General features: G+C 32.6%; 1 protein-coding gene across 3 annotated transcripts in view; it reads right to left on the bottom strand.

Annotated features, from left to right (window-relative positions):
* The window catches only part of RNGTT (RNA guanylyltransferase and 5'-phosphatase), a 368,631-nt gene that overhangs the window by 216,681 nt on the left and 126,483 nt on the right, over positions 1-25,467 (bottom strand). For all 3 annotated transcript variants that reach the window (XM_031964539.1, XM_031964538.1, XM_031964537.1), the window contains exons 10-11: positions 19,720-19,791; positions 7,699-7,863 (exon numbers count right to left, since the gene is read on the bottom strand). In XM_031964539.1, coding sequence (XP_031820399.1) covers positions 7,699-7,863; positions 19,720-19,791 — 237 coding nt within the window. The remainder of the gene's footprint in view (positions 1-7,698; positions 7,864-19,719; positions 19,792-25,467) is intronic.

Genomic DNA, 25,467 nt, shown 5'->3' with positions numbered 1-25,467 from the left:
TGACAAACAAATCAAGAAACCCCAAGAAAGAGTAAGACACAGGCTAAAGCCCCCTTTTGATCTTCTGAATATCAACTAGATGCCAATTTCTCCAGATTCTTCCTCCCTCCAATAGCATGAAATCGCATTATTCTCTAAGTCCAGATTCCCCTCTCCAATCCCCTTAGATATGACCCTGGTAGACCTAGAAAAGAACCATGTAAAACCTTATTTAGCCAAAAGCTGCCCCATTTCTTCTAAGGATGAAGTAGGGCAACTAACTATCTAGGACCCCAGCAGATTTGTCCCGAGTCCATCTTCCCTGTTTTTTCATTTTCTAGGCATCTACTCTTAATAAACTTAGTATGTTTTTTTTGTTTTTGGTCTTCTTGAGCCAAATGTTTATTCATACTGGACCTTTGGTAGCCTAACCTACATGTAGTTATGCTAAGACAATGAAAGATAACAAAAATAAAGTGCAAACATGGTTTAAATCCATGGAGAAAGCCATAATGTAAATATTCTTAGCAAATAATGATCAATATGAAATAAGAAAAGTGTTACCATGTGGTATTAGACTGCTGTACATGAACATATTCAACAAATTTGTCTCGCAAACTTTCTGGACTAAAATGAAATGAGTGCATTTATGAGTTCACACTATTTAGAAAGGGATGGCAATGTTAACTGGCATTTATGTTTGTTAGAGAAGTCAAGCTGAAATTTTTAACAACCGTTATATTAATCCAAAGGTTAATAGTTCTTGATTAACCATTTACAAATCATTTGTATTTAAGGATGAAAAAAATAGTTCTCCTGAGGGCATACAGAAGTTTATTACGCTTTATTCATTTAGTCTGACTCTTCATGACCCTATTTGGGCTTTTGTTGGCAAAGAGACAAATGGTTTGGCATTTCTTTCTCCAGTTCATTTTACAACTGAAAAAAACTGAGGGAAAGAGTGTCTAGTAAGTATGAAGCCAGATTTGAAATCAGAAAGATGATTCTTTCTGACTCCAAGAACAATATAATCTATCCATTATGCCACTCTACACTATGTCCTAAACTGCCTCATACCTAATACAATATCTCTAGTTTTGTATTGACACATCTATATTATTATTTTCCTTACTTAAGTATCAATTCAATTAGATTGTATGGTACTTTATGGTGATCTCAACAAGTCTATCATTTTACACAAATTTCACCTGCCTGTAATTGCATCAAAGCATACAAAATGAACAGATAGGAAAAAAATTTCTCTTGATACACTGTTAATGCCTAATCCCATATATGTGTGTATACATGTATATAATTCATACCACATTAGATATGTACACAGACCTGCATAGTGATGGCAATCAATTTACATGAATATGCTATTGTAATATAGTAAATTTCTTAAGGATTTTAAAATTAAGTGGAAAAGATAAGGGCAGCAAAAGATCAATAAAAACACTAATTAATATTACTTGAATATTCAAAGCAAAATCCAAAAATGAAACCATATATTTAGGATCATGCTACAAAGAATCTGATTCAGAAGAGCCTCTCCATGATTTATTACCCCTAAAGTATAAAATTACAGAGAATGATGAGGCCTAGATGATATTTATATGACAATCTTGAGAGAAGTTTGGTAGCATTAAGAGAGAAAGATTTTTGAAAATGTTTTTATCTCACTGCTCCCCAACACAAGCCCTCTTTGACAATTAACAGTCTTGTTATCATTCCCCACATTCATCTTGTTTTCATCACACTTTCATATTTCATCCTTCCCTTTTTAAAAATACTTTCCTCTCAGTAGCCTGGAGCTACCCCCATTTTCTCCATAAAACTATACACATTGAATCCTTACAGATCTGATTCACAGAGTTCTCTGTGAAATGTGAATTTAACCCCACTTTTTTTTTTTACATATGTGTATATTTACATATATATATATATATATATATAGAAAGAGAAATATATAATGTGTGTTGCATATATAATATATATATGCATACACATATTTAAAGCAAACAATAACTTCTTATAATTTTATTAAACCAATAGCACAAAATATACAAATTTACTGCTAATAGGAAAGACATGATGAAATGGAACTCTTTTAAAAAAATATATACAGACTAGCCTTTTTGAAATTAAATTTTTAAGATACATACATGTGACTCAAATGTACTACACAAGCTTGAATGTTCAACCTACTCAAGTGTATTAATCTGTTTCTTGGCAAGTTCTTTAGATTCAATCTTTTGGATTTTTTTCCCCCAATGTGGTACTTTGTGTGAGCACCAATAATATTAGGGGGAAAAAATAGCACCTAAAATGTATTGCCAAATACATACATACAAAGTCTTAGTTCAGGAAAATAAAAACGAGAAAGCAACTCTTATTGCTAAAAACAGAAGGAGAGAACAAGCATTTATATACTCTCTACTATTTGCCAAGCATTGTACTAAACGTTTTACAAATATTATCTTATTTGATCTTCACCACAATATATATGCTATATATTCACCGCAATATATGTGATAATAAATGCTATTATCAATAACATTTTACAGCTGAGGAAACTGAGATAAGTGACTTGTCAAGAATCACACAGTAAATGTTTAAGGCCATATTCAAATTCAAGTCTTCCTTATTCCAGATTCAGCACTAGATCCATTTCACCATCTAGATATTTCTATACAATAAGACAAGGACATTAAAAACACAAACCCAGTAGAAAAGCATAAATTCACAAGAACAGCAGAGATTTATTAAAGAAGACTATGGCCAGAAGGATTAAAAGAGTTCCTAGAATAAATGAAACATCAGAAAAAAGAAAATCATAAATGAAAAGAGCTCTAGAGGAAAGAATAAGGACAATAAACAAAAGTAAGATGTTTAAATCTTACCAAAATGACATACACTGAAAATTAGAAGGAACCAAATATAGGTTAATAGTTACATGAGACAACAAGAAACAATAAAACAAAGTCAAAAAATGGAAGAAAATGGGAGATATACACAATCACTAATAACTAACCTGGAAAACAGGTCAAAGTATCATAAGCAAAAAGTCGTAAATTTTTTAAAATGATATGATGTTTCAACAGATCATTGAATGAAAAACTATTAAATGACTTTTATCTCTAAAACAAATATTCCCAAGAATATCACAGCCAAAATCCAGAAATTGTAGGTTAAAAAAAAAAATTAACATTAGGAGCCAAGAAAAAAAAATTGTCCAAGTAACAAAGAACCACATAGTCAGAATCAAACAAGATTTGCTCATCACCAATTTAAAGTTAGCTTAGAACACAGTATTTCAAAAGGCAAAAGATCAAGATTGGCAGCTAACAATACTTATCCTACAAAACTAAGTATAATCAGAATGGGAAAGAAAAAAAAAATTAACACAATAGAGAACTTCCAAGGATTACTGAAAAGACAAATATTTAATAGACCCTAAAATATAACATAGCAATCAATATTTTAATTATTCAGTGTGATCAAAAAAAGTAAATACACTTGAGAAATTGTTCTTTCTTTCCAATAAAAGAATCAAAAGACCTTGAACATAGTGAGTAATTAATAACATTACAAAAATAAAAACTAATTTTTAATTGCATAGTTTTTGAATAATTAGACTATCAACTTCTTAGAACAAAAATTAAAATCAACAAAAAATTAGAAAACAAGAAAACCTTTAAATTTTAAAGTTCCAATATAACTTATTTAGAAGAGCTTCTGATAGTGAAAAATGGGAAATGTATTCACAGATAAGAAACACAGACATGAGATATCACCATTTGCTATAGAGGTTTAATATAAAGAAATCAACTTCACAGGATGAGTATAGAAAGCACAAAAGCCAACAAACAACATAAGAATGTATGAAAGAGAAGAAAGATTCAATTATTTAACAACTTAGAACCTAACAAGCAAGAATCTAGAATAGAACCAGTAAAATATATGAAATCCTTGAAAAGTGGGTAATCAATACAAACAAGGATTAAACTGATAAATCACATAAATTCCTTTGTAAAACTTTAAAGATGAGAATGTTAAAATATTACAAGATGCAGGATTAGACAAATGCAATTTACTAAAAGTTTAATGTGAAATCCAATTAATTAACCTATATAGTCCTAAAAAATCCTAAAATATGTTAATATTTCTGCTAACATTTAATAATAACAGTGAAAACAAAATATTAGAATTCTAAAATCTTGGTCCCCATTATGCTACATGAGATAAACAGAAGAGGCACTACATCAGGGGTCCTCAAACTATAGCTGCGCAGCAGCTGAGGACGTTTATCCCCCTCACCCAGGGCTATGAAGTTTCTTTATTTAAAGTCCCACAAAACAAAGGTTTTGTTTTTACTATAGTCTGGCCCTTCAATAGTCTGAGGGACAGTGAACTGGCCCCCTATTTTAAAAGTCTGAGGACCCCTGCACTAAATAAACTATGATAGGAGAAAAACTAGACTGCATCAAGTGTACACCAGTGACGTGACTGAAAGAAACAATTTTAAAGTGTTGAGAGGTCAATTTTTCAAGATATATGAAAAAGGAAAAGATAATGAAAGGTAAGGGGGAAAAAAATCAAGAATTTATTTCTACTCAAAACACGTAATGCAGAACAATCAACTTGTATGCCTTTTTACTCATCCTGCCCAACTACTATGAGAATTATTTACAAATTTATCAAGGATATTACTGATGAAAATATGATGAAGGAATAAACAGACTTCATAAATGATAGTCTTTTCAAAGACCATATTATTAAAATAATACAACAAACTGAAAGATACAGAGAATACAAGATCTTCCTTACCTTTCATCTAGACTACTGTAATTGTCTATTGATTTTCCTGTCTAAAGTCTCTTCCCATGTAGCAGCCAAATTGCTAATCCTAAAACAAAAGTCTACTAACAATAAACTACAATAGTTCCACCTACTACCTCTAGAATAAAATATCAATTCTAATTGGGCATTTAAATCCTTCACAGTTAGCTCGAACCCAACTTGCTAAACTAATTTCACATTATTTCTCTTTATATACTCTAGATTTCAGCCAAATGACATTCAATATTCCACCTTCCTTCTTCACACAGACTGTACTTTATTACTGAAAAACTCTATCTCCTCCACTATACCAGTAAGAATTATTAGTTTCTTTTAAGACTCTTCTAAAGTGCTACTTCTAAGGGACAGCAATCTTTCCTAAATGAAGCAACAAGACATTCTGAGCGACAGACAGGAGGTGGCATATGACAGACAAGTTAAATTACTGCCACCACCTTGACTACCACTTCCTCTCATATATTAATGGATACTGACCAGGATAAATCAGAGTAAGTACCAAATTCTTCAAACCAACTATCCTGTATCCAGCATGGCCCTCAGAGTGGTTATGAACCTCAATTTAGAAGAGGCCCACCATTCCTTCAATCATTAGCACCAAATGCCTACCAACTGCTGCTTATAAGCAAATAAATCCAAATGTCTCAGTAATAGGAACAGCTTCCCACTCCCTCAGAAAACAATTCCAACACCTTCAGTCACCATATAGGGACATAGAGATTGTAGAGATATAATCTGTCAAATGTCTCTCAAATGCTTCTTTTTCAGCAGCTATAACTAGTGAAGACATGGGGGAAAAAAAGTTCTCACTTCTAAAGTCCTTGGCATTATTAAATGTTTCAACATCAAAAATTAAGATATAGTTTTATCTATGAAAATGACACTAAAGAAGATGCATCATCTCCTCTGTTGCTGTGTCAAGTAAACTTAAGAGTTCAAACCTGCAACATGTTCTCCTTTTTTAAAATGTGAACTCTTTGAAAGCAGGTACTATCTGATCATAATTACTTTGGATATAATAAGCATTTAATGGATGACTTTTTAATCTTTCATTCATTCACCGAAGAGACTTATTCTAGAAACAAACAAGGTGGTATAGTAGATAAAAGCACAGAGCTCTGGAGTCAGAAAAATCTGAATTCAAATAAAGCCTGAATAACTTCTTAGCCTTATAAGCCTAAACAGATCATTTAACCTGTATCTGCCTCATTTTCCTTAACTGTAAAATGAGGATGATAGCACCTACCCTCACAGAATTATTGTGCAGAATAATATTATAATATTATTTATAAGCACTTAGCACAGCATTCAGCTCTTTCCCCTCTCATTACTCTTGGTCTTTCAATAATTGCTACACCTCCTTCTCAAGACATAATAGCAAAGATTCACAACCCCTCAAAGCAGCCTTAATGGGGGAAAAAGTGGATTAAAATATCTTTTTTTAAAATTATGGCATATAAATGGATTTCCAATTATTATGATGCTTAAGTTATATGTATAATTTGGATAGGAACTTCACCAAGATAATGAACTAAACCCAAAATTAAACAGGAGTAATAAAGTAAGATGGATTGTATTGGTTTTTTAGTGTCCTTTAAAATAAAAATTCATTTTAAGACCAATATTCTTCTGATGATGTTATGCAGATAAAATTGTGTTATTTCTTAAGGAATCAAAATAATAAGTTATTTAAAAGACAATGAAGAAACATATAGTAGTTATGAAGAGGCTGTAATCCATGAGCCACAATAGATTATGTACAGTAAGAATAAAAAAATCTATGTGATCAGAAATTGTTAGAAAAAGGAGGGTAATTGGCCATGTAGTAAGAGTAAGGGATAGAAGGGACATGGCCTCTGTGCTACATGTTACCTACACAATGCTACAAGTAGTACAGGAAGTCTACTCTTTTGTAGTGGATAGACCAGTGGTTCTCAAAGTATGGTCTAGAAAATCCTGGGGATCTCTGAAACCCTTTTAGAGGGTCTACAGATTCAAAAGTAGTTTATTTCCAATATGGTAAGTGTCTATAAATATAATCCAAATAAACAAAAACTCTTTGAAGAGATCCTCAATAATTTTTAATAGGATAAAGATACTGAAAACAAAAGTTTGAGAACCCCTGGGATAGACCATCCCTGAAGAATTTATGAAATAATATGGTTTTGAGTAACCTAGGATGAGAAGTAAATATGCTACAATTCAGACCACAGAAAGAAGTACTAACAAAATGAGATATAGATCTATTGAAAAAAAGAAATATGATTCTAAATAAATTGTGACAAAAGTGAAGAGGTCAAGCTAAGAAAGAAATGTTAGGTAAAATCAGTCAAGAACAGCTTCCTAGAGGAGTTAGTTTTGGGTTTCTGTCGAGAAAGGAAATGAGTTAGTGGAAAGAATGAAGAAAAGCATATTATACCTTAGGAAATATTTTTGATCAAAACATAAATTAAAGAAAAATAAAACAATGTAAAATAAAACAGCAAATTGTAATTTTAAACAATATAACAAAGAAATAATTGAAACCAATTCCTAAACAATAGCTTCAGAATGATAGAATATGCTAAAACTGTAGGTGCTTGACTAGGGGAATGACCTGAAAATTTATTCTATCCATTTTCTTTAGCAAGAATACTCTTTTATCAAACCATGATATATGCAAGGCTTTGAAATGAAAAAAGCAGTTGTCCAGAAAGACTAAGATGCACCAAAAAAAAAAAAAAAAGGATATACTTGCCTTTGCAGGACAATTCTAGTTCCTTTCACAATGATTAATAAGTAATAAATAGAAAGGAAAACCCTGCCTCGTTTCTGGTATGCTAATCAATAAAACAAAAGATTCTTCACAATGACGTTTACCTTTCTTGAAGTAGAGATGTCAAAAAATGGCTTATGCCTAACACTGAATGGTTCTTGTGTTTTGTCAATGAGTCCATTCTTCATTTTTTCATGCCGAGGATTTATTATTTCTTTTTCAATACACTGCAATCGAGTGTTGAAATCACAATTTCCAACTGGCTGTGCCTGACAGAATCAAAATGAAACAATTACTTAAATTTCATTATTTCCAAATATGTTAACAGAATAATTACCAAAAAAAATTTTTTTAAAATACTAAATAAAAAAACTTAGGAAATTGAGAAGAGAGAAAATACATAAATAATGGAATATTTGCCATGGATGCTATACTGGTCTAATCTTTTAATGTCCTGCTTATATTTTTAATTGGATTAATTTTTGGTTTTGATTTGTCTGAGGATATTATTATTACCCCTGCCTTTTTCACATTAGTTGAAATATAATAGATTCTAGAGAAATGCAATTAAGACAACTCTGAGATACCTCTACACACCTATTAGATTGGCTAGAATGACAGGGAAAGATAATGCAGAATGTTGGAGGGGATGTGGGAAAACTGGGACACTGATACATTGTTGGTGGAATTGTGAATACATCCAGCTATTCTGGAGAGCAATTTGGAACTATGTTCAAAAAGCTATCAAACTGTGCATACCCTTTGACCCAGCAGTGTCACTACTGGGCTTATATCCCAAAGAGATTTTAAAGAAGGGAAAGGGACCTGTATGTGCAAGAATGTTTGTGGCAGTCCTCTTTGTAGTGGCCAGAAATTAGAAACAGAGTGGATGCCCATCAATTGGAGAATGGCTGAATAAATTGTGGTATATGAATATTATGGAATATTATTGTTCTGTAAGAAATGACCAGCAGGATGGTTTCAGAAAGGCCTAAATAGACTTACATGAACTGATGCTGAGTAAAATGAGCAGGACCAAAAGATCATTATATACTTCAACAACAATACTTTATGATGACCAATTATGATGGACGTGGCCCTCTTCAACAACATCTGAGATGAACCAAATGACTTCCAAAAGAGCAGTAATGAACTGAACCAGTTACACCCAGGGAAAGAACTCTGGGAGATGACTATGAATCGATACGTAAAATTCCCAATCCCTCTATTTTTGTCCGCCTGCATTTTGATTTCCTTCACAGGCTAATTGTACACTATTTCAAAGTCCAACTCTTTTTATACAGCAAAATAACTGTTTGTACATGTATACACACATATTTAACTTATATTTTAACATATTTAACATGTATTGGTCAACCTGCCATCTAGGGGAAAGGGTGGGGGGAAGGAGGGAAAAAGTTGGAACAAAAGGATTTGCAACTGTCTGTATATATCTTGTAAATAAAAAGCTATTTAAAAAAAGAAATATAATAGATTCTGCTCTAGACACTTATTTTTATACTGTGGTTATTTCTTCATTTCAAATGTGTTTCTTGTAAACAACTTATTGTTGGATTCTGGTTGTAACCCTTTTGAATTCATTATTTTCTTAAGTATGTGTCTTGATCTTCCCTTTCACCACAGTATTATTTTACAGTCAGGTTTTCTACTTTTATTATTTATTTATTTTTCCGGCTTATTTCTTGATTTTGAACTTTATGATAATGTTGAGTTCTGTTCCTTGGCATGATGGGAAGGGTAACTGTCTCAAACTTCAGATTTTTTTGGACATCTGTTTTCAGAGATCATTCTCAGGAATTTGAAGTTTTGGGTGCTCCTAAGCTGTGGTTCAGGGAGAAATGTGGTCACTGCTCTCCTGCAGGCTCTGTACACTGGTCCTCACAACGGAAGGATGCCCTGAGTTCTCAGAATTCCAATTGATACTGCTCCTTCAAGCCCCTGCTCTATTGTGACAAGAAATGGTAGGATTCCTTGGGGTCTCTGATTCCTTTGAAACAAAAGCAATACTGTTCCTCAGGGTCCTGCTCTCTCAACCAAAAGTGCTTGTCACCATCCTTGAACTATGACCCAGAAGTGTACATAAGCAATGCAGTTATCAAACATATCTGTTTCTACCACTACTAGCACAGAGGTTGTCTGCTATAAAATCTTTCTAACCAGTTGCCAGATACCCTTACTATATGTCTTTAAAGCTCCTAAAGCTGGGGCAACTCTATGTTGTAATAGATAGAGGACCTTAGTTCAAATCCGGTCTCATAAGACAGTTAATATTCATTATGTGACCTTGGGCAAGTCTCTTAATCCCAATTGACTTCCAAAAAAAAAAAAGAAAAAAAATATATATATATATATTTAAAAATATTAATAATCCTAATAAAGCTCCTGAAGCTACTGCTGCTTCTGTCTCCATCATCTACAATCACTCTGGTGCTTCATCCACACGGGATCTGGGACAGCCTCTGTCCCCATATGACAGACCTCTTTATCTACTTCCTGACTATCCAAGTTGTCTGGGACTGGAAGAACATCTCACTCTGACATTTTATAGACTCTGCTACTCCAGATTTCAATTTAAAGTATAATTTTAAATTTCTTTGAAGAGGAATGTTGGGAGTTTAGACAGAATTCTTCATCCAATAAACCATTTTAGCTTCATATCCCAAAATCAGGCAGCAGTTCCCACTTTACTATATTACAAGACCCTGTGGATGTCGGCCACTGTAGAAGTAATGAAAGATTCTGACAAACAAGATACATACAGGAAAACAAAGTAGAAGAGTGAGACAGAATGTGTAGTGGGGTTACAAACCACAACCCTATAAGGGGAGTTCTCATCATTAATGATACCCCGAAGAGGAAGATAATAAAAAAAAGCAAAGAAAATCAATAACATGAAACCTAAGGTCAGCAATCACCTCAACATCAGCACTGCAAAAACTTCAATTACTAATGCAGATGATGTCCAGAGAAGCCTAAACTATAACAAAGTAAAGAGACAAAAGCAGCCAAACCATCAGCTGAGAATATATCTGCTTCTGAAGCTAGGTAGGTCAGGCTGAATAAATGGCAGCTTAACATCTCTATCATGACCCAGTTTAGTTTTCATACAAGTAGAAAGAATATGAAATTCCAGCAATAATAACAAATAAACAAGATTTGGAACAGGCGATTTTAGTGCTTGCTTTTTTTGCTATTGACCAAATAACCAGAATTTTCTGCATTATTATTATAGCATGGGTTATTATTATTTTTTAACCTAAAGAATTCTCTGAGAATGATAAATGTTTCTTTAAAAGCCTGGTTTTCTTAATATACTGTTAAAGATGTATTGTTTCATATCTGGTCAAGTTGAAGATTTTTAATAATCTTATTAATTTGTGTAATAGTACACCTGATTTTTTTTAATTGACAAACTGCAAAGACTGTTAACAAAGATCTTTAAATAAAAAACAAAAACAAATGATAGTGGAAAAGGAAAAAATAAGAGGACAGAGGACTGGGAGTGGGGAAATTGAAAAAAGCTCAAAAAAGGGAGAAGAGGCAATATGGCAGAGTAAGAGTAACATTTCTGCTGAGTTTTCTCAATATACCTTCCAAAACAACTGTAAAAAAGCAGTTCAAAACAAATTCTAAGCAGAAAAAATGAACCCAAAAAGTGACACTGAGTTAATTTTCCAATCCAGAGACGCTTTGGAAGACAGAAAGAAAAGTCTGTGGAAACTGGGTAAAAACTAGTCAAGTATATAGTGTTACAGAAGTGTCAAAGACTAGACTGTAACCTCTAAGGATAGCAGCACCAGACATGCCTAGCACCCAAGGACAATAGGATGGGGACTAATTACACAGTCAAAAACAGATTTCAAGAAACTCCTGTACTAGCACTAGGTACAAAATTGGGTGCCATTTAACGACCTCACCTATTACTTCATCCCAGACTGCAGTTACATGGCAAAGAAAAATAACTCCCATTACAAGGTAGCAGGGGCCTTATCTAGGTAAGAAATACAGAGCAAAACAAGAGAATAATGAGTAAAACTCTCCCAAATCACACAATCTGAGCAAAAACATACAGGTTCCCTGACCTAGCTGTGAAAGAAAAAGAGCATAAAAATCAGAAGATGAGGGCCATTCACCTACCTCATCACTCCCCCAAGAACTGAGCATAAAACCCAAAAGTATAAAGTCAAGAAACAGACTGGGAGGATGAGCAAAAAACAACCAATAAAAGAACCTGATCAGAAGAGGCTAATACAGTGAGTGACAGGGAAATATAAACTCAGAAGAAATACCTAGTAGCAAAATCCTCAAAGAAAAAAGCCAGATTAGACAGAAGCCAAATTAGAATTCCTAAAAAAACTAAAGAAAAATTTTTAAAAGAGCCAAGAAAAAAAAGTTTTACAAACCAAGTAATAGCACAATAGAGAGAAAAATGGTAAAAGAAACAAGACTAATATAAGAAAATTATGAAAGGAAAATTAACAACTGAGTAAAAGAGACATAAAAAATATAGAAAAAATTCATGCTTTAAAAACCAGAATTGGAAAAATGGTCAAAGAGATACAAAAACAGCATTCAAGAAAATAACTCTTTAAAAAAGTTAGAATTGAGGGGCAGCTAGGTGATACAGTGGAAAAAGCACCAGTCCTGAAGTCAGGAGGACCCGAGTTCAAATCTGCCCTCAAACACTTAACATTTCCTAGCCATGGGACCCTGGGCAAGTCACTTAACTCCAATTGCCTCAGCAAATAATAATAACAATAAAAGTTAGAATTAGTCAAGCAGAAGATAACAACTCCATGAAACATCCCCTCACCCCCCCCTCCAAAAAAAACATACAATAAAAGAAGTCCAAAACCAAAGGAAAATAGAAGAAATATGAAATACCTCATTGAAAAAACCTTATTATATAGAAAATATAATTACATCACATTTCAAGAATTATAAAGGAAAATTTCCCAGCTATCACTAAATCAGAGTGTAATGTAGAAATTCAAAGAATCCACGGATTATTTTCTGAAAGAGATCTCAGAGTGAAAACTTCCAGGAATATAACAGCCAAATTCCAGAGCTCCCAGGTCAAGGACAAAATATTTTAAGCAACTAGAAACATCCAGTGGTCCTCACCATGTCCCAAACACTACCACCAGGACTCTAGCTTAGCATGAGGTAAGCTGCCAAACTCCAAAAAATCCCAACTCCCCACTCCAGCACAGTATCAGACACAATGGCACCCCCTGAGCCTCAGAATAACATCTATGCAGTATCAGGTAAACAGCCAGAGCCTCTAGATACTGGCACAAGTAACTGAGGCAGTATTCTTTCCACTCTGGGAGAAGAGCTTAAATGTAAAAAGGAAAAAAAAAGAAAGAAAAGATGAACAAAAAAACAATCTGACCATAGAAATTTATTATGGTAATAAGAAAAATGAAGACAATGTCAAAACACCTATGGGCAAGATCCCAAAGAAAAGGAAGTGGTCTCAAGTCCAGAAAGAACACATGGAAGAGCTTATAAGTCATGTAAGAAAGGCAAAAAATCCCCTACTAGTATAACTTTGCTGTCTATTTTTTCTTGCAACTCACTTACCTTCTCCTCTAGGAATTTGGATGCTATACCATTTGGTGTTTAGTATTGATATTATTACATAATTTATGCGACCCCTTAGCAAGATGTAGTTTCCTTCCTTTTCACTTTTAATTTGGTCTATTTTTGCTTTTAGTTTGAGAGCAGAATTGCTACTCTTTTTTTCAAAAAAAGCAATTATTAGGAAATAACTTTGTCTAATTATATGCCAATAAATCTGACAGGTAAAGTAGATGAATATTCAACAAAAATATTAATAACATGGATTAACAGATCCAGGAGGGGGGAAAAAGCCTAAATAACCTCATTATAGAAAAAGAAACTGAACAAGTCATTAAATGAAGTCCTAAGGAAAAAAAATCCCCAGAGCCAGATGGGTTCACAAGTGAATTCTACCCAAAATTTAAAGAACAATTAATTCCAACACTATATAAACTATTTTGAAAATAGGCAAAGAAAGAATCCTACCAACATCTCATTCTATGTACCAAGATATGGTCAAAATAAGCAAATCAGAAGAGCAAGGAATAGTTTACCTGTCAGATCTTTGGGAAGGGGAAGAATTCTAACCAAACTAGATAGAGAACATTACAAAATGCAAAATAAATTTTCATTCTATTAAAAAATTTTCATACAAGTAAAACCAATGCAACAAAAATTAGAAGAAAAGCAGAAGGCTGGGAAACAATCTTTATAGTAAATGTCTTTTGAGAAAGGTCTCATTTTTCAAATATATAAAGAACTAAGTCAAAATAAAAGAATAAAAGTCATTCCACAGTTGATAATGGTCAAAGGATACAAATAGGTGTTTTTTAGACGAAGAAATAAAAGTTATATATAAACATATAAAAAAGTGCTGTAAATTATTTTTGATTACAGAGATGCAAATTAAAACAATTCTGAGCTTTTTTTTTTTTATCACCAATCTGATTGGCTAAAATGACAAAAAAATTGATGAAGGTTGAAAATAATGTGAGATAACAGATACAATAATACACTATTGGTAGAGTTGTGAATGGATCCAACCATTATGGAGAGCAATTTGGAACTAATGCCCAAAGGGAAACAAAACAATACATGCCCTGTGATCCAATAACATCATTGCTTTATTGGTATCCCAAAGAGCTCGTAAAAAAAGGAAATGGTCTTATATGTGAAAAAATATGTAAATCAGCCCTTTTCATGGTGGCAAAATATTGGAATAAATAGATGCACATCAATTAGGGAGTAGCCTGAACAACCTGTGGTATATCAATATAATGGAATAGTATTGTGCAATAAGAAACGATGAACAAGCAGATTTCAAAAAAACCTAGAAATACTTGTATGAACTGAGGCAAAGTTGGAATGAACTCAACCAGTAAAACACTGTAAACAATATCAGCAGCACTGTGTGATGATCATTATGAATGACTTGGCTCCTTTTAGCAACACAGTAATTCAAATGCAAAGGACTAATGAAAGAAAATGCTATGCATATCCTGATAAAGAACTGATGGATTCTTCATGCAGATTGAAGTATATTTTTCTCATTTATTTTTTTTTGTGGGTCTTTTTTTCTTTTGATGTTTCTTTTTTAACAGCTATGACTAATATGGAAATATGTTTTAGATGAGAACACATGTATGAATTAGTATATCAAATTGCCTATCATATTTGTAAGTGTAATGTTCTCTTGGTTAGGTTTTCTTGGGTCTCTGGGAGCAGCCTTCTTTTCAGGAGAGTCTTCACCACAAAAGTAGCCAGGGGTTAAAGTCCACATCCTTTATTATCTCTTTCAAAGTTTTGTCTCCTTTCTTGGGACCCAGTTAGCTTTCTTAGAGAGCTTTCTCTCTCCTTGGTTCTAAGAGTTCGAGCTCCTGCCTGTCTTCTCTGCCCTCTGAATTTCTCTGAATGAATCCTGGTTAAGGCTCCTAGCTTATATGCTCTATACTGAGTATAAATCAATCATTGTATCACTAGGAAACCATTATTTGTTTTAAGATTAAATCAATCATACTGAACCATGCTAAACTAGATAACCATTGTCTCTATCAATTCCACTGATTTAGCACCTTGTAAGAATCCTTTGCTTCAAGAAAGAGAGGGAGAGAAAGAGAAAGAATGCTAAAAAGTTTCTTCATGTGTACCTGGAGGGAAACTTTAAACACTATTATAAAAAAGTGAATAAGTGGATGAATAAAATAAATGAAATAAATAATATATATAATAAACAATATAAATAAATTAAAATGGCATGATTAAATGTCTATTTTATTTGCTAAGATATACAGTAGAACAATAGGAACACAATTATAAAACATTCTTCTCACAAGTAAAGACAAAACTAAATAATTGCAGAAATACTAATTATGCGTGGTTAGGCAGAGAAAACATAATAAAAATGTTAGTACTAACTAAAGTTATTAACTTATTCAGTGCCATAACAATCAAACCACCAAAGAATTACTTTATAGAGCTACAGAAAATAATCAAATTCTTCTGGACAAATAAAAGGTTAACTATCAAGGAAATAAATAGGAAAAATTTTTTTAAGGAAGGGGACTCAGAAATACCAGATATTAAACTATATTACAAAGTGGCAATCATCAAAATAATTTAATACTGCATAAGAAATTGGTTGGTTAATTGGATAGATTAGGTATACAATATATAGAAACAAATTAACATAATAGCTTAGTGTTTGATGAATTCAAAGGTCCCAGCTCTTGGAGCAAGAAATCAAGATGTGACAAAAAATTATCAGGAAAATTGGAAAGTAATTTGATAGTAAGTAGGCACAGAAAAGCTTCTCATAATGTATACCAAAACCTAAATTCAAAATGGGAATATTATTTAGACAAAAAAAAGTGATACTATAAAGAAATTAAGGGAGCATAGAAAAAAATTACCCATCAGATTGATGGCTAGGAGAAGAGTTAATAACAAACAAGAGACAGACATGATTGTGGTAAGCAAAATGGATAATTTTAATTAAGATAAAATTAAAGTTTTTGCACAAACAAAATCAATACAGTTACAATTAGAAGAAAAGCAACACAAGGGAGAGAAAAGAATTTACAAGTATCCCTGATAAAGGTCTCAATTTTCAAACACATAGAGAGAAATGAGCCAGACTTATAAAATAGGAGCTATTCCCCAATTTGTAAATGGTCAAAGGATATGAAGAGGCAATTTTCACAGGAAGATATCAAAACTATCAATACTCATAAGAAACAATGCTCTAAATCACTAATAATTAGATAAATTAAAACTAAAAAATTGTGATACCACTTCATATAAGTAAGCTCAAATTGGCTAAGACAACAGAAAAGGAAAATGACAAATATGGGAAAGTATAATCTTTGATGTGCATACACTACCCCACTGTTGATGAAACTGTAAGAATAATTTTTTTTTTATTTTGTCCAAAGGGGTATAAAAATGCTCATAGTCTTTGACCCAGTAATACCAGTCCTAAATTTACATCTTAAAGAGATGAAAGAAAAAAGAAAAGGACATAAATGCACAAATATATTTATAGCAGCTCCTTTTTTGTTGTAGCAAAGAGTTGGAAACTGAGAGGGTAGTCATCAATTAGGAACAACTAAGCACAGTGAAGTATATGACTTTGATGGAATATAATTTTGATGTGAGAAATGAGGAAGGACATGGTTTTAGAAGAACCTGGGAAGATTTATGTGAATTGATTAAAAATTAAATAAGCAGAACTAGGAGAATACTGTAACAGTAACAAAACTATCATATATAATCAAAGTGAAAGACTTGGCTATGCTGATCAATTCAGTGATCCCTAAAAATCTCAAAGAAATTATAATAAAAATGTTTTCTATCTCCAGAAAGAAAACTGATGAACTCTGAGAGCAGTCTGAAGCATATTTCTTCCTCTTTTTAAAATTACCTTTTTGGAGGGCAGCTAGGTAGCTAAGTGGATAGAGCACCAGCCCTAAAGTCAGGAGGACCCGAGTTCAAATCTTAACTTAATCAACACATCCTAGCTGTATGACCTTGGGCAAGTCACTTAACCCCAATTGCCTCAACCAAAAAAAAAAAAAAAAAAAAAACCTTTTTTGGGGGTCAACATGGCTAAAGCAGAAATATGTTTTACATTATTTCATAAGTAGAATTGATACCATATTTCTTACTTTTTCAAAGGGTGGGAGTAAGAGAAAGAATTTGGGGGAAAAAATCTTTAAAATGTTAAAAAAAAAAGTTCTTTGTAAGGCTGTTCATTACTCAATTTAAATAAAAATATTTATTGTACAACTATCAAGTACATAGAACTAAGCTCACCAAAGGCCATTTAACATTTAACATTTCCAGTTAAGTAGGACAGGCCATGACTACTATTTTCATTGACTGGAAAAAAAAGATTAAAGCAAAAGCTTTTATTTAACTTTTGACAGTTTACTCATTTACTCAAAGCTTTACTACTGGCACTGCTAAACAGTATATTCTGGTATGAATTTCACAGTTTTCTCTCAAATTAAATGAGATGATAACAGTACCAATATCTCAAAAATAAAAGCAGGCTAATTTTCATGTTGTTTTGTTGGTTTTTTTTTTTGTTTTTTTTTTTTTTGCAGCAAAGCCACTTGTGTATTAATTACTCTGGTCAACTATTTATATTTTTATTTTTAAATTATAAAAAATGGAATTTGGAAAAATTCCTTAGTAAGCTCCTTACTATTCTTGGTATTGAAAAGTATTGTGGTAATAGAGAGCCAGCATTTAATCAGGATAAGCTGGATGCAAGACTGCTATTTCTGCATATATTGACTCTGAAACTAAGAAAAAGTCAGTTAACTTCTCAGTGACCCAGAATACTTCCTCGAGAATGTTGCAGAACAGGTGTCAACCTATACTGGAAGAAGGGGTTTCCTCACTGGAATTTCCACAAGTACTCAAATCAAAGGTCTACTCAAAATAATAATGGACTTAACACATTTAAGTTAAATACAGGTACAATATCCTGAAAAGGCAGAGAGAAATTAAGTATTCTCACTCTTTCATTCTTATTTTTTCTAATATGAAACTAAGAATATTAAATTTCTGGGAAAGTCATAACATTGACTAGAATACAAGACTGTTTGAAAGTATTAGAAAAATACAATTATCACTAATGCATACAAGATTAGAAGGGAAGCAATAAACTGGGAAAACATTTTTACAGGAAAAGGTTCTGATAAAGGCCTCATTTCCAAAATATATAGAGAATTGACTCTAATTTATAAGAAATCAAGCCATTCTCCAATTGATAAATGGTCAAAGGATATGAACAGACAATTCTCAGATAAAGAAATTGAAACTATTTCTAGCCATATGAAAAGATGTTCAAGTCATTATTAATCAGAGAAATGCAAATTAAGACAACTCTGAGATACCTCTACACACTTGTCAGACTGGCTAGAATGACAGGGAAAGATAATGCAGAATGTTGGAGGGGATGTGGGAAAACAGGGACATTAATACATTGGCTGGATGTGTTCACAATTCCGCCAACATTCTGGAGAGCAATTTGGCACTATGCTCAAAAAGTTATCAAACTGTGCATACCCTTTGATCCAGCAGTGTTACTACTGGGCTTATATCCCAAAGAGATCTTAAAGAAGGGAAAGGGACCTGCATGTGCAAGAATGTTTGTGGCAGCCCTCTTTGTAGTGGCCAGAAACTGGAAATGGAGTGGATGCCCATCAATTGGAGAATGGCTGAATAAATTGTGGTATATGAATATTATGGAATATTATTGTTCTGTAAGAAATGACCAACAGGATGATTTCAGAAAGGCCTGGAGACACTTAGACGAACTGATGCTGAGTGAAATGAGCAGGGCCAGGAGATTATATACTTCAACAACAATACTATATGATGATCAATTCTGATGGATCTGGCCATCTTCAGCAATGAGATGAACCAAATCAGTTCCAATGGAGCAGTAATGAACTGAACCAGCTACACCCAGCGAAAGAACTCTGGGAAATGACAAGAACCATTACATTGAATTCCCAATCCCTATATTTTTGCCTGTCTGCATTTTTGATTTCCTTCACAGGCTAATTGTACAATATTTCAGAGTCCGATTCTTTTTGTACAGCTAAATGACGGTTTGGACATGTATACTTATTTTGTATTTAATTTATATTTTAATATATTTAACATGTATTGTTCATCCTGCCATCTAGGGGAGGGGGTGGAGGGAAGGAGGGGAAAAATTGGAACAAAAGGTTTGGCAATTGTCAATGCTGTAAAATTACCCATGCATATAACTTGTAAATAAAAAGCTATTAAAAATTTTAAAAAAGAAAGAAAAATACAATTATCTCTGTATTTCTTCAAGAACATTGTTTTAAAAAGAAAAGGCTTGGCTCAAAGTTTCATCTAACACAACTTCTGAGAAATACTACACTTTCCTCAGCTCAATTATTTACAAAAAATATTTTACAATTTAAACTATATTGATAATTTTAGAACATCTTAACTTTTAAAACAAAACCAGCATAGAAGTTTTTAAAGGTACTTACATTAAATTTAATTATGTCATATATCAAATACCGAGGAACGACCTGTCCATTTACTTTGTCAACAATCATTTCCTTTAAAAAGAAAAAAAAAAAATGTATTTATAAAAATAATTCATGTCTATTTTTAATGTATTAGAATTATGACAATCATCACATCAAATATCAAGTGCATTATACCTCTATTATCAATTAGATAAAAGAAAAAACATTTAAATTTCAAAAAACATTTGAGAAATTTAATTCTATCATTTTTTTGTTACAGATGAAATTGATTGGGTCTTATATCTATGGATAATGAGTTCAAATGTTTAAAAAAACAATCCCAGTGAAATTTTGATCAAATGTACAATACCTGACTGGTCCAATTTTACATTATGTTTTTTCCAAAGTACTGATTTAGCATCATAGGATGGTGGTGATCTTGATGAAGCATTTCTTACCCATTCAATAGCAGTTAAACTTCCTTATACTTGTGATTCAGGTTCACATATTCTAGAAGAAAATCTTTTTTCAAATCTTAATTCTTCCCAAACTATCATTTTTGTCCACACCTCCACAGTCCAAATTCCATTCTGTCATCTCCTAGTTTCATGTCCCCATAGAACCCTCCAATGTACTGTACTAAGTTCTCTTTATCTTTGATATCTTCCCTTCAAACTTTTTCTAAATTCCTGTGCTATCAAAACCTAACTCCCTCATGAAGAAAGATATTCACTTTCCACTCTCTTTAGTAACAGTTGACCCTTCTTTCTCAAGTCATCATCTAAAACACCCTGGGCTAGGAGGAAAATAAGTTATATACTCTTTTCTTGAGACCCCAGTTACTTAAACTGTGGTTCCCTATCTTATACAGGAAATTTTAACTGAATGTTTGATTTACATACCTTTTATATACTTATATACACATAAAAATTTCTCAGGAAAAAAGGGGTCATAAGTGGAAAAAATTTAAGAAGTCTTGCCCCTTTTCTTTTATCACCATTACAGGATCTTCTCTTTTGGAATTCATAACAATCATATTCAGATTTTTATTGCTATGTTCAATCAGCTTTCCAGTCATTTTCCTTCTTTTCTTAAGACATTCATTATCTTACTCGCAATCTTCCCTCTCAACCCAAATCCCTGTTCTTATGCTAGTTCAGCATCAGCCTTCTCAATTCCCATGACCAACATTTTCATTCTATTTCAGCCATACATAGGAAAGATCATATCTCTAATCCATCATCAGTTATGATTGGGATGCCTTAGTGATCCAGAAACCTGAAATTCCTCTCACCATAATCTCCTAGCTTTGTGTCTTTTTTCTAAGACTACCTCCTCATCAAACTATTCTTTTTCAACAATACAATCTCAATTCCTTCCAAATATTCCTACTGTTACTGCTCCCTATACCACTTCTTTCTTCTACTTTCTAATTTACTGAGAAATAAATACATTTCCTAAGCCATTCCATACATTAAAATCTTTCTCCATGTTCTCTTTTTTTCTAAGTCCTAAGAAAGCAGTAGCCTTTTTCCTTGCCAAAATAAACTTCCTTTTTGTATTTTGATCTCATCCCTTCTCTAGAAGTTTGCCCCTTTGAAAATCCCCTTTTTCTCATCTTAAATCTTTCTTATCACCTAGATCATTCCTACTTACAAACTTGTTCAAGTCTTGACTATTTCAACCTCTCAAGCTATTTTATATTTCTCCTTCTTTTCTACAACTAAATCCTTAAAAGGGTTCCCTTCATTTGTTGCTACCATTTTTCTCAGATCCACTTTTTACCCCCTTGGTAAATATGGCTTCCTATTATCACCACTCTCCAAAAATGCTACCTAAAACATGACCAACAATCGTTTACCAATTAAATCCTAAGACCTCTATTATAATTATTCTTTCTCCATCTTCTACATATCTCCTACAGGATATTTTCTCTTCCCCTTGGTTTTCATGACAATATTCCCTCTTGGTTTCCTCCCTATTCAAACTCTTCCAGGTGTCCTTTGCTAGATCATCAATTTCCCCATTATGCATAGATACCCAATAAGACTTTGTCCTGGACCTTCTTCTCTTCTCTGTCTATTCACCAATTCTCATCAAGTCAATTAAAATATATATATATATATATATATATATCCATCCAATTTTTTCTTCTGAATCCTAGTCCCAAAATGCCAGCTTCCTGCTGGTCTTCTCTATATGGCTATCCTTTCAATTTTCCAAAGTTAACATGTCTAAAACAAAATTAAATATGCATATTATTTTGAACACATAAGATTTCTCTCAAAATCCATTCTAAGACTATAAATGAAAAAAAAAAAAAAAAAACACAATAAGACAATTAAGCTCCATACACCACAAAATTATACTATAAGAAAGATTAGTTTTCTTGTGGGATTTTAGCTGGGACTTGAAGGAAGTCTATATTTACCTGCAAATGACCCACTAGAGTTCTAAAAATGGATCAGAGGGAGAAATTATTAAAAAATCCTAAAAGAAATAGCTATAAACTCCACTGTCCAGTCAAAAAATACACAAAAATATTGTCAGAATACTGTGGAAGCTCTCAATAGACAGGCTAGGTGCAACAGGAATAACAATGTCAGCAAAGTCACAGAATATAAAAAATCCTGATTTTTTACATTATTTCTACATAATTTTCTATGCAGTTTTCTACATAGCTATATTTCTACATATATACAAATGTAGCATTTCTACATAATACCAACAACATTCTTCATTTAAGATAACTTCAATTAAGATAATTAAGAAGGTTTCTGACATTTCCAAGTCTTCATCATTCCAATTGGGGTTTTCTTGGAAAAAATACTAGAGTGGTTTGCCATTTCCTTCTTCAGCTCCTTTTACAAATGAGGAAACAGAAGCAAACAGGATTAAATGAATTGCCCAGAGTCAAACAATTAATAAGTGTCTGAGGCCATATTTGAAATCCAATCTTCCTGACTCCAAGCCAGTACACTACTGACTGCATCACCTAGCTGCTCTTACCACAAAGTTATTAAGTATTATACCTAAAATTAGAACCCAGCTCTTCTCGTTCTGAACTGCAGATTCTTTCTGCTACTAAAAAACTGGCTTACTGATACCAAGTTTAAAAAAAAAAAAATTAAGAATCATTTATTTCACATAGGTTAAAATACAAAAGGGTTGCATTATCAAATCTGATGGCAGAGCAATAAACAAAGTAATGAAAATGAACAATATGTACTACATATTATAAGACATATTATGTTATAAATAAATAAACATATATGTTATACATATATGTTATAAATACAGATATGATATGCATTAGATTCCAAGATTCCAACTTTCTGGGTTATCTATTAAATGTTCACTCTGAACATCCTGAGTTTAAGCTAAATTAAACTTCCATCAAAGGATTTCAAATGAATTTGTGCCGCACTGTAAAGCATCCATTTTCTACATCTTCAGGGGTTAGAGAAACATGATTTGGCAGAGTATAAGAATATAATAAAAGCTTCTAAGCGAAGAATTGACAGCCAGAGAATTAAGTAGTTTAAGTAATTCTTGAATATGAAATTTTACAAAAACAAAACTGCAAATGAAAATAAGTCACAGAAAGGAATTAGAGGGCAAATGGAAGAATAAAGAACACTGCTTTATCTAAAAAGGGGAGAAATGGATACAGCAATTATATTTCTGATTCAAGAAAATGAATATGCACAAAACACACCATTATTTTAAATCTTCCTCAAATTTCCTTCATAATCACTCCATTCTTTAATCTTTGCTTTCTGTATCTATTGGTTCTTAACATCCAAGTCTTCTCATTTAAAAAATAAAATAAAGCCTTCACTAAAGAATACCACCCTATTAAAGCCATTGTTCTACATGTGTCTCCTCCCTAAAAAGTTCAGATTCAATCCTCCACCACCTCTTCTTTCACTCATTTCTCAATCTTTTGTGATCTGTCTACAAACTTTATAACTCAAATGAAACTGCTCTTTCAGAAGTTACTAACAATCTCTTAATTGCCAAATGTCATGGAATATTGTCATTTCTTGATATTACTGACCTCTCTGAAGCACTATGATACTACTGACTAGCCTTTCCTTCTGAAATCTGTCTCCTCTGAGTTTTCAGACTGAGTTTCAGTCTGCTTCCTCAAATTTAACTTTTTAGAGGAACTTGTTTCCTTCAAAATTCAACTCAAAGCCCCCTTTTATATGAAAAATCCTTCCCAGCTGCTAATAAGTCAACAATCAATTACTAAGCCCTTAGTATATGCCAGGAACCATGCTAAACACTGGGTATACAAAAAAGGCAAAACAATTTCTTTCCTCAAGGCAGCCACATTCTAAAATTGGAGACAACATAAAACAAGTATATATAAAACAAGATAGATACAGAATAAACTGTCAATGTACTAGCATTAAGGTGGATCAGGAAAGTCTTTTAGAAGAAAACTAATGTTTCTGATAAAGGCCTCATTACTAAAATATGTAGAGAACTGATTCAAATTTATATGAATACAAGTTATTGCCCAATTGATAAATGGTCAAAAGATAAGAACAATTTTCAAAGGAAGAGATTAAAATCATCTATAGTCATATGAAAAATGCTCTAAATGGCTACTGATTAATGTAAATTAAAACAAATCTGAGGTACCATCGCACACATAGCATAACTAGCTAAAATGACAAGAGAAGATAATGATGAATGTTAGACAGGGTATGGAAAAATTGGGACACTAATGCATTGTTGGAGGAGTTGTAAACTAATCAAGCCATTCTGGAGCGCAATTTGGTACTATGCCCAAAAGAACTATCCAAACTGTGCACACCTTTGATGCAGCAGTGCCACTGCTGGGTCTGTATCCCAAAAAGATCATAAAAGAGGGAAAAGAACACACATGTACAAAAATGTTTGTAGCAGCTCTTTTTGTGGTGGCAAGGAATGAGAAACTGAGTGGATGCCCATCATTGAATAAGTATGGAATATAAATGTAATGGAATATTATTTTTCTATAAGAAATGATGAGCAGTCTGATTTCAGAAAGCCTGGAAAGACTTGTATGAACGTATACTGAGTGAAGTGAGCAGAACCAGGAGAATACTGTACATGGTAATAGTAACATTGTGTAATGATCAATTATAATAAATTTAGCTCTTCTCAGAAAAAAACCTAAAATATATCTACTAGACCTGGGATGAAAAATGTCATCCACAGCTAAAGAAAGAACTGTGGAGACTAAATGGAAATCAATTAATAATAATATGGAAATATGTTTAAAATGATTATACATGTATAACTAATATCAGATTGCTTGCTGTCTTGGAGGAGGGAGAAGAGAAGGGGAGAAAAACTAGAACTCAGAATCTTACAAAAATGAATGCTGATTATATGAACTAATGTTAAGTAAGTAGAAGCAAGAGAACATTATACAAAGGTAACAAGATTATGTGATCATCAACTCTGATGGATATGGCTCTTTTCAACAATGAGGTGATTCAAGGCAATTCTAATAGACTTTTTATCCAGAAAAAGAATTGTGGGGGCTGAATTTGGATCACAAAATAGTATTTTCACCTTTCTGTTGTTGTTTGTTTCCTTTTTTTCTTTCTCATTTATTTTCCTTTTTTGATCTGATTTTTCTGGTGCAGTATATTAAATGTGGAAATATGTACAGAAAATTTGCACATGTTTAACACATATTGGATTACTTGTCTAAGGTGGGAAAGATTAGGGAGGGACAAAAATTTGGAATACAAGGTTTTGCAA

The sequence above is a fragment of the Sarcophilus harrisii genome, chromosome 4 (assembly GCF_902635505.1).
Source record: "Sarcophilus harrisii chromosome 4, mSarHar1.11, whole genome shotgun sequence".
NCBI classification, from domain to species: Eukaryota; Metazoa; Chordata; class Mammalia; order Dasyuromorphia; family Dasyuridae; genus Sarcophilus; species Sarcophilus harrisii.
Note: the sequence above shows the minus strand (reverse complement) of the source record. Positions and strands in the feature narration are given on the sequence as shown.